The 11701-nt window shown below is 32.2% G+C and overlaps 1 protein-coding gene across 1 annotated transcript; it reads left to right on the top strand.

Annotated features, from left to right (window-relative positions):
• Positions 1 to 215: 215 nt before the first annotated feature.
• LOC145063945 (uncharacterized) lies at positions 216 to 1199 on the top strand. The gene is made up of 3 exons (XM_079011496.1): positions 216 to 411; positions 552 to 818; positions 889 to 1199. Exons 1-3 carry the CDS (start codon positions 216 to 218, stop codon positions 1197 to 1199), a joined length of 774 nt encoding a protein of 257 aa, XP_078867622.1.
• The last annotated feature ends 10502 nt before the right edge of the window (positions 1200 to 11701 follow it).

The following is an 11701-nucleotide window of genomic DNA, read 5'->3' on the forward strand; positions in this document are numbered from 1 at the left end:
TGTAATTTTTTTTGCTACTTGAAATATGGTTTTTGTAATGTTTATTTGCTACTTGAAATATGATTAATGTAATGTTTTTTTTTAAGTTCTACTTTGTTTATTTTAGGTTTATAATGGATCACAATCAAAAGTTACTTCTCGTCATTCTTATGTACCTGTACATCCGTTATTTTTGGAAGAGGGGTGTGAAACGATTGCGGGATAATGATTCGGAAATGACGGGACATGAATACACATTGGAGTTATTACATCGTAATCGTTTACAACGTGTTGAAGTACTACGTATGTCCCGTGACTCTTTTGTACGACTATGTGCTCATTTTAGAGCAAATTACTCATTAAAGGACAGCAAATATGTATTGGTTGAGGAAAAGATGGCTATGTTTTTTATGATGATCGGCCATAATCAACGTTACATGATTATAAAGCGGAGATTTCAACACTCGAAGCAAACAGTTCATAAATTTTTTATGAAGTGTTGGAAAAAATGATGTCTTTCGCACAAGATGTTATAGTACAAACTTCTTTTAATCTGAATCCAAACATTCCAGGACATAATAGGAGGCTACGACGGGTTTTCAAAGGGGCGGTTGGTGCACTTGATGGCACTTTGATACATGTTGTTGTCCCTGCTAAGAAACAAGACTTATATAGAAGTAGGGGAAAAGGAGATTGCTACCAAAACGTATTGGCAATTTGTGACTTCAACATGATGTTTACATTTGTTGTGGCTGGGTGGGAAGGGGTAGCACATGACTCTAGAATATTATTAGAAGCAATAGCCGATCCACAAGCATCATTCCCGTTTCCACCACCAGGTAAGTTTTTGTTTTTTTAAATATTTTTATCTTACTTTGAAAATTAATTAGTTTTTTTCATTTTTTACAGACAAATATTATCTTTGTGATGCCGCGTATGCACACACTCGAGGATTTATGGCCCCTTATCGTAATGTGAGGTATTGGCTTGGAGATTTTCGTCAACGACGTGCGTTGACCAATAAAGAAAAATTTAACCACGTACATGCAAAACTTCGGAATGTCATTGAGTGTGCTTTTGGTGTTTTGAAAGCACACTTCCCTATATTGAAGAGGATGGCACCATTTCCGTTTGTGACACAAAGAAACATTGAGATGGCATGTTTCGCGCTTCATGATTTTATAAGGAGAGAAGGACTGAGTGATGAGTATTTCACATGATACGATGAACGCAATGTCCCGTTTCAAAATAACAATGTTCCCGTTGAGGATGATGAAGACGAGATTCCAACACATGGTACTGCAGCAAACCGTGAATATATGACTCAGTTAAGGGATGAAATTGATGATCAGTTGATGCACAATATAGATTGAATTGTTTTAAATGAAATTGTTATTGTAAAACCTAATTTTTTTGATTGTATGACTAATTTAGTTGCATGAATTTTATTTTCAATGTTATAAGACTATTATTATTTAAATTTTAGTGTTTAAAAATCATTTTAAGTTTGTAAAATCATTTTATTAAAATTCGGTTTATTTCAATAGCCTGCAGACGTTAAAAAACAAACAGTTTTCTTATTGCAGACTGCAGACGTTTGGTCCACCTCTTTTGCTGCAGAGGCTTGCAGATGTGGTCCACAGACTACAAACATTTTGGCTTCAGAAAAACAAACAACACCTTAATGCACTTGATTAATCTCTTTACCAAAATCTATTCAAACAGCACATTAAGATCTTAATAGCATATCTTATTCCATAATGAGATTAATCTCAATTCACATTCACAATGATCATTCACTTGATTACATAAATTTCATGTTCCAAATTTTTGTCTCAAAATAAACCAGGTTTCGCGAATATCTTATTTATATGACTTAAATCATTAAGTCATTAAGTCATAAGCTTAATTTTTATTATCAACAGTTTCATCAATTAGGGTTTACAACCATCAAAGTTAAATTCAAGATTCATTCATGGAGTCACCAACTAGAGTGGAAATCATAATCACAATTCTTATAACATTACACTATAATTTCTAGACATTTGAACCCAATTCTAACAAATTCCTCAAACCCCATCATTAAATATTTCTTCTCCCGCAATCCTTTGATTTAGGCTTAACTCTTGGTGGAATTCTCCCAAGATCGCACCATGGTTTCCAGCTGAAGTGTGGGTGTGAAATGGGTTCAAAATGACTAACTTCATCTTGGTAAAAACCTTATACTATCTTATGTTACACGTCACGTAATATCCATGAACATGCCGCGTTTACTTACGTTGTCTCACGCTAAGCAGTTATCGCGGTAGAAATTTCAATAGCGGTCACATGCCGCTATTTGAAATTGTGGTTATCGCGGTGGTATAGCAGTGGTATAGCGGTTTTTTAAAATTATGCATAATTTTTATTTTATATTTATACAAAATTTATAATTAGATTATTAATACTATATAGAATAGATATGATAAAAATTCATATAAAAACATAACATAATTTATATATAATATTCTAATATGGTAATATGGAAACTAAAAAGTGTCGAAGTGTCATCGAAGCTCAAGTCATTCGTTGTTTCTAAGTGCTGAAAAAGACGAGAAAGAGAAGTTGTCATTTGTTGCTTTGTAGTTTGTAATTAATTATATTTATTATTTCGACTTATTAAGACAAAAAGTGCAGTGGAATAATTAAAAACATAAAGATTTAATATTGAAATAGCAAATAATCATTTTTTTCTTTGTCAAAGTAGCCCAACGTGTACGAAATTGTAAAAGCGGGTGTAGCGTTGCTATAGCGCTGATGAGGTTCGCGGTAAATAGCGGTCAATAGCACCGCTAAAAGTGTCACCGCTATTCGTAAATGCTATTTCAAAATAGCGGTTCAGTAACACCGCAAAATGATATAGCGTTGCTATAGCACCGCTATAACGCGCTATTGATAGCATAGGTCTCACGTAACCCATGTGTACGCGTCATCTCGTTATTATTAGTTTAACAACACACTTTAAACATGTCACTTAATATCCTTATTACACCTTGTTTTTTATTTAGTACATTGCCCATTTCATATATATATTTGTACTTTACCATTTACTCAAAACGTCCCTTACGTGTCGCGTAAAACCAACATTATGCGTCGCGTTCACGTCCTTCTAATTTAGCATCATGTTGTTAAACGCATACCGACTCTAAGTTTTTCTTTCCCATTGTAAATTTCCTATTTCTAAAATATAAATATGCATCATCGTGTTATGTTAAAAGGGCTCTACATGACGTGTAATTCCATTTTACGCACCGCGTACCCTGGCTGTAGTTTTTGTGCTTAACCAAAATTACCTCTTCACCCAATACAATTCAAAATACACAATGTAGATGACACAAACTTAATTAGAATAATCATAATAATGGTTTCAAGGAACCATTTCATGATATAACAAATTAATAACCAAACTTGGTGCTTGACCCTTTCATAACTTTTATCATTTTTGACCAAATCACCCTTTTACATTAAAATTTAATACACCAATTAACATTCAAATTTTAGGGATATTATAGAACGTGTGTTTTACACATCCAAAATCATCTAAAACTACTACAATTGTTACAACTCCTTGTGTTGATGTTCGAGCCATGGTAAAACCTTGTGAGGCTCCTAATTCAAGCTATTCCGAGGGAGTCATTGGTCAACAGGAACCAAACACTATTGTGAATTTGATTGAAACCCTATCCCATGCAACTTAGTTTACTCATATGCAAACTTTTTCCATGATGGAGAATTAAACAACTAATTTTGATTATCAAGATAAATGTAATAAAAATTTGTACTAAAGAAGTGTCCAAATGCAAGACAACAAGTTCTTTCATCTCTAATTATCACGACATAAGTTCTTTATTATTGAAGGTCTCTCAAAAAAATCAGCATGTATCAAGCTATGGGTTATAAGATGAAAAATGTATGAGTGTGACATAAAGAAATGGATCAATGGGATAAGTGTGACAAAAGTTTCAAAGTGAATGTCAAAAACACTTAATAATTTTTTGGGAATTCAAGAAACAAAATTATAATAATGGACCTATTTACAATTCAGAATTTGTGTGGTAATCTTTCTTTTTAATTATGCGGTTAGTAATTCAAGGGGCCATTAAAGTAGAATTTTATGTTTTTGGGACCTAACTAAGTTTTTGAAGCATCGAGTGGTTTCAAATGAGATTTTTATTAACATCGGTGTTCAATGCTAATAATTTAACTATGTTGATTGTTTCGGTTCATGCTCCTCAAGATATCTTAAAAAAGAGGTCGTTATAGAATATGTTTTTGAATATTTTTCGAAGATTAACCAGGGAGATAGTGTTGTTAGCTTATTTTAATGAAGTTTATGATGTCACAAAGAGATGGGTGTCCCATTTTTGTAGTTCTCTAAAAAGTTATTTTAATCAATTCATTAATGGCATGGAGTTGGTTGATCTTCCTTTTAGAGGATATTCGTATATGTGGGCCAAAAAGTGGGATTCCTAAATTAATAAGGCATCTTCATCTTTGGTAGCATCTGGATGATTCATATATAAATGGTGCAGATGCATATAAATGATGCAAATGCATGGATGATATAGAGGCTCTGTATGAATTTGTATCTGAAGGATGCATTAATGTTTGGTTAGACATCTCAATGTCTATCTCTTAACGATGAAAATGACTATTTTAACCCTTTAAACTATTTTTTATATACAAATTAAACATCATACAACATCCAAATTTGACATATATGGATCCTTATATCACAATATAACAAATTTTATAACCATGTCTCACAATAAATCGATTCAATTATCATCTGTAACATAAAATCGAGGATATAACTCAAATGTGTTGAAGAATCAAGGCGATAGTTGTACATAAAAGATAAAAAGCAAAAACATATCAAACATATCATAAACATGTACCTTCACTGAAGCAATTATAGTCTTTTACAAGAAATTTAGGAGATGATGGGAATGGGAATTGGCAAAAAGAAGAAGGGGATTTGGATTTTCTAACAGAAACCCGATGGTCAAGAAAAAATTGGACCTCGTAGTCATGGCTTCCCAATTTTTTGGGTTCATTGTCCTATTCCATCTTAATTTTACACATTACATGCACCCCTTTTTTTTCTGGTTGTGGGATCAGTGGGCTTCATGCGATCCTACTTCTGAAACATTGTTGGACATAAATCAAGCACGAATTTCGAGCACTAAGAACATAAATCAAGCACCAAATTCGAGCAGTAAGAACATAAATCAAGCACCAGTTTCATACAATAAAGAAAAACATGTTTTAGGGCCTGAAAAAACGACCAGAAAGATTGGCCTAAAAAAATCGACCAAAAAGGAAAAGAGCAGAAAACTTACCAGTGAAAGGGGAGGAATCAAGGATGGAGGCTATGAAGGCGGAGTGGCATTGCCAAAGGCTGGTAGGGGGAAGTGGTTGACACCTGAGAAAAGGGAGAATGACGGAGAAGGTTTGATGTGTAGCGGGGGAGAAAGAAAAAACAGAGACGGGTTTGTTATGTTAGGGTAAGGATATTAGAAGTCTTTTTTTTCATTCATACTCCTTCTCATCTCTTCACAATTAAGACCCTTTCTTGTCACGTCTGATCGGTTAAGAGGGTAAAAAAGCTTCAACCAAACAATTTGAATCTGAACGATCCATAGCTAGAAAAAATGGTTGGATCATCAGCCAATGCTCTTTAAAGAGATCAAGGTTCATTACAGACCTACACTATTTTCTTTATTTCAATCTAGTTCCTTTTGGAAGTTTTTTTTAGAGGTTTTCAAATCTCCATTAAAGCAAAATGGTTTCTTTTCAACAAAAATCCTATAGTGCATTTCAATATAAAACTTCATGCGCTAAAAAGAACTTCTGGTCTTAGCATTTGGAATATAAGAAGACACGAGATGAGAAGAAAAATGAACCTCAATATGTTATTTATGACATCGACCAATGGATTGATAGTAGATTGGAGACTACGACCGATTTGGAAGCTATACATAACTCTTAAAAAGAGTCGGGAGACTTTGAGTGATTAGAACACTTAGATTTAGTTTAAATGCTAAATTCAAGTGACTATTGAGGGGAAAGAGAATTCCAAAAAAAATTCACACTATATTAAATCATAAAAGAAGGAGAATTTCCATTTAAGGTATATACATCGATGGTGAATGGATATCAATGATAGTCATGTCAAGAACAAATTTTATCATTATTTTTCTCACATTTTCAGTCTCTTAAAACTTTAAAATTTCACAAGATTTGAGTATCTTTAAAAACTAATAAAGATCATCATACGTTCATTGAATCTATGTTCATCCGATAGGAATAAAGAAGGCGGTGTAGATTTGTAGAGTGAATAAAGCGCCTAGTCTAACTTGTTTTACTTTTTCCTTTTTGATAAAATTTTGGGAATTCATTGAAGAAGAAGATGTGAAATTGGTGTTGCATTTTTAAAATTATTCAAATATTCTAAGTGGGTATAATTCATTTTTTAAACTTATTCCTAAAGTACAAGACCCAAAGATCATAAAAATTGTAGAGTCATTAGCTTAGTTCATTATCAAGATAAAACTATTAGCAAATAGGTTAGCGGAAGTGGTAATGATGTGGTGAATAGTGTGCAACTGAATTTCATCAAAGTTCGTCAAATTTTTAATAGAATCGTTGATCCTTAATGAGATAATAAGTTGACATAAGAGAATCAGAGGAAACTTATAGCTTTTAAAGTTGACTTTGAAAAAACGTATAAAACACTTTTTTATTTGGATGAAGTTCTTTATGAATCGGACTTTAGTTGAGAATGGTGAGGGTATATTAGAGTGTCGTTAACTTCCATGATGACCTTTGTATCGGTTAATGTGTCTCCCACTAGTGAAGTTAAGGTTGAAAGGGGGGGGGGGGGTTGTGGCAAAGATATCTTCATAATGATAATCTTCGTTTAAATGGAAGTGACAATATCTTCATAATGATAATCTTTGTTATGAGAAATTTCAGTCATTTAGGGTTCCCTACAATCATTTCCACTCATCTTCCTTGGAGTAATATTGAGAAAGCCTAGATAATCTTGCCAGTAGATGTCGTCTTGATACACTTTGCATTGTAAAAGTAGGTAATGGTCATTCAGTGCATTTTAAGGGTGATTTATGGTTGTGGGATGCTCCAATAAAGAGTTTTTTCCATGTACTTATGTTATAAAATTACATAAGTGTTGTTATGTTAAACATATAAATAATGTGGATTGTAATATCCTGTTTCCCGTTATTTCTTCTTTCAGGGTCGTGGGCTGGAAGTCAATTCTGTAAAGGCTTTGAGCCTTAAGGAGGTAATTTTTATACCTTTTGAAAGGAGGCAATGATGGTTATAGGATCAAAACCTTTGAAATGTGTTTTGGGCTGAAGGGTAGAATGGGAAAAGTCATAGGCCGAGTTCGTACATGAAATATGGATTTTTATTCGTGAAGTTTTTAGTCCAATATATATAGATAATATTGTAGAGCTCTTCAACACCTTTTTGTGGGTATAAAGAACTTCAAAAACAGAGTTGGAACGAAGAAGTTACGATCGTTTGAAGTTAGGACGATTATTGATCAACCGCGTATGTTGGGCATACGAGGAGTACGTTGGGCGTTAATTGAGTATGTTGGCCATATGTGATCAGTGCCCGAACCCCTATTTTCGTGGTTTGAGCCCTATTTAAGCTCCTTAACTTCCCTAAACCCACTCAATTCTTAGCCTCCACCTCTCCAATACCTTCTCTTGAAACCCTAACCCTAGTTTGAGCCTTGTGAGCAAAAAGATGGTGTTTTATGTGATTTGGAGTGTTCTTGGTGCACCTTGAGAAGAAGGAACACAATGAAGAAGCACTGGTTGCATTGGATCTTGTAGATCCAGATCTTTTTCATCTACATCTTTCTTCTGGAGGTATAAAGTTTGAATCTTGATGATGAAATTGTTAGATCTAGCTAGTTTTGGATGTTATGAGCTTTTGGTCACTTTAAGTGCATAAGGTTTAGATCTTGGAAGTTTGTGACCTTGTTATGGATAAATTTGGAAACTTTATACATCTAAACATCATATTGATTCAGATCTGAAGGTTAAAGACTTGGACTTAATGGATTAATAAGTTAGAGTTTTAGCTTTTGGACCTTCCCTAGCCAAAGAAAGTCATAAAGGTGGAAAATTTATGACTTAAGGCAATATTTTGATGCTAGATCTGAGTTAGGGTGAAAAGTTCTTAAGGGATTAAGTGCTTAATGGAAAAGATGGAATCAACTCAAGTACGCTGGGCGTAATTTTTGTACGCTCGACGTACTAAGCCATCCCATGTGCGTGGGGCGTAAGTTGAGTACGCAGGGCGTACTTAACCAATCTTGGACTTTGATTTTTGTTGACCGTTGACTTTTTAACAAAGTTTTACTTTAGGTCAAACTTGAGGGTTTTGATTGGTGATTAAGATTTTATATGGCTCTAATGATAGTGGATCTGCGGGAGCAAGTAGCGTAGCAGGGAGCATATCATGGTGTTCTCGGTTTTCTTCTTTTCAGATGAGTTTGGCCTCGTTGTACCGTGGGTCGAAGGCACCAACAAGTTGTGGTTATCTGTTGGTAGAGGGATACCTTAGGGATTGTATATAGTCATACAATTATTTCTATTTCATATACTATAGATAGTTAAAACGATAAAAAGAAGAAAAAAAAAGTGTGAGTAACCAACCAAATCAAGAATTTTTTAATAAATATGTGAAATGAAAGAGAAAAAAAAAAAACTCAAATACATTTACCTATTAGTACATTATTTTCAATTTTTATCAACTCTAAGTAATTCTATAGACAAGTAAAAAAAATCAATCTCCCTATCTAATAAAAGAATAGGTTTAATCTCCTATTGACAAGTGTCATACAATTAAAACACCTCATTAATGTTATTTATCCATTATCATGCCACTTGTCAAACTATTAATTATTCATTTCAAGTTTCAAATTTTAATTTTTTTCACTCTAATTACATTAAACTAATAATTGATAATTGATTCTTTTATTTAAATTTCAAATTTTAAATTTTCTCATTCTAATTATATTAAATTAATAACATTAGATTGAAAAATAAAATAAATTTAATACATATTATAAGATGATATAACTTCATGTATTTATTTAAATCAACGATTATAATTTTATATAACTAAAAAAATTTCTCTTAAATAATAATTTATTTAAAGTAATTAATTAATAATTTTGACTTTTTATATGAAAGTTTAATTAATTTTATAACCGTGGTTCTCACGGGTTATAAACTAGTTAATTAATAATTTAGTAGTATAAATTGAAGAGGTTGAAGAGTTTCATAATGTATATGATTCAACATAAATAATTTATTTTGAACTATATTTTGACATTCTTTATAAGATTTATAGAGATAGAGAGTGAGTTAGGTTTAAGGTGAAAGTATGAGGATGGGTAGTTGAGTAGCTATTACGTATAAAATATTTTATTATTTACTTAAGTTATTTTTATAATTAATAGATAATAAAAAAATAAAAAATAGATTACAAAGGGCAATATGATCTTTTCAATTTTACCAGGGATGAAACACATAATAAAGCAAAAACCTAGGGATAATTCGAGTGTAAAAAAAATTAATGATCAAACTAGTAATTTTTACCAAACCACGATGGATGGATTTAAATATTTGGTTCATAAATAAAAAATAAGAAAACAATTACCTAGGTTTTCTAAAAATAATAAACCGATTGCCCTATGTAATAGGTAATAGTTGATAAGTTTTAGGATTAAAATTTCAAGATATATTTTCATATTTGCAAAAATAATGTGGACCATCTCATTACAAAATTGTGTATTAATATGGTTTTATGTAAAAGTTAGAAGTTAGATGATGCCCATCTAATAATTTTAATGGCTTCCATGCATATGTAATATAGCTCTCATACCATATCAGAGTGATTAGCCGATTCTTTTGATTAATTATTTTACAACGGGATACAACTGTATAAATACAAATATACAAGAAATTAGGAAATACAAAAGGAAACAAAATCAATCTAAAATAAGGAGATATTATCCCTTCTCGTTAACATTATTAGTCCAGATGAAAATCTGGTCGGGGAATAACGGGGATCTTAATCTCCATCCCTATCATCAAATACTCATTCCAATCTTTATCTGCATCCTCATTCCCAACCGGGAATATAACTGAATCCCCCATCCTCACTGCCAACGGGGATCGAGGATCCCTAACCGGGAATCGGAAATTTATTTTTCTATTTTAATATGAAGACTTACGTAAAGAAAAACTCTAAATTTCATTTTATAAACATAAGATTAAAGATTTTACAGACCATAACAATAGTCATAGATTATATAAAAACTATAGACAAATTTTCTACCAAATTTAAATACATAGATGAAAAATCAAGTAGAAAAAAAATATTAGAATGGTATTTAAGGTAACAATAGATAAACCAAGGAGGAAAATTATACAAGAGGTTAAATTAGATAAACAAATAAAGAAAATAAAGAAAAGTATAAATCAAAGTAATCTTGAGTTACTTGAATCAAATTATATATATATATATATATATATATATATATATATATATATATATTTTATTTTAGATAAAATTGCAAAAATGGTCCCTGTGATACGCATTTTTTTTGGGGTTTTAGTCCAAACCATGACTTTTTTTGGATTGATGGTCATTTTAAGATAATTTGTTTGTGATTCGGTCTTTCAGTAAACTAAAAAGACTAAATTGCCCTTATTATATTTATTTTCCATTTTTCTTTTTTTCCTGTAAGTATTAATATATATAAAATAAAAATACGGGTCCACATACCCCCTCTCTCTCTCTCTCTCTAACCTGCAACTAAAATCGATGAAGCTATCTATCTTTCTTGTGCAACTAATGTCTGAATTAACACTAGCACAAATATAGATCTAGATGCAGGCACACACATACACAAACAAATAAAATGTAAATACACAATGACAGATCGAAAAAGAAATAGAGAAAGTTCAGTGGTTTAGAATGGAACCCAGATACACACATAAATACACATTGCTCTCAAATTCGTCACCCACCTTCAATCTCTCATCCACCTTTGTCCTTGTTGAAAACCATCTCCATCACCAAAAGTGATACCAGATGCCAATCTGTTCAAATTCCTACCCTGTAAAAAAACAACATATTCACTTCCTCATTCAATCTCTCTCGCCATCACCATTAGGACATCACCTTCCATCATCATCTCAATTCGCTACCATCAACGAACACCTCGTCACTATTTTTCTTTAATGGCATCTTCTTGTGAATGGAATAAAAAATTCGTCCAATGGATGTATCCTGTGAATGGAATCACAAACACGTTGATTCTTAGACTTCTCAAACTACCCAATACTTGTTGAATCTTGAAGGGAAATGATTGAAGCTTTCTTGTGAATACCCAATTAATTAATAATGAGCAAAAAAACCATCCCATTTATTAAACCAATCACAAGTCTACTAATTACACTAGAACTTAAACCTCCAAAATTATCAAATGCAAAATTGAAAGAAATCGGAGATCATTGCTTCAACAAGTCGAAAACAAAAATTAGGCAAAACCCCAAGTGAATGAAGTCGATTAAACATGTGTGGCAACCGCTAAAGCAGTTTCCATGGAGAAAGGCTTCCGACTTGAAAT

Source organism: Lactuca serriola, chromosome 7 (genome assembly GCF_051521515.1).
Source record: "Lactuca serriola cultivar US96UC23 chromosome 7, Lser_US96UC23_V15, whole genome shotgun sequence".
Classification (NCBI taxonomy): Eukaryota; Viridiplantae; Streptophyta; class Magnoliopsida; order Asterales; family Asteraceae; genus Lactuca; species Lactuca serriola.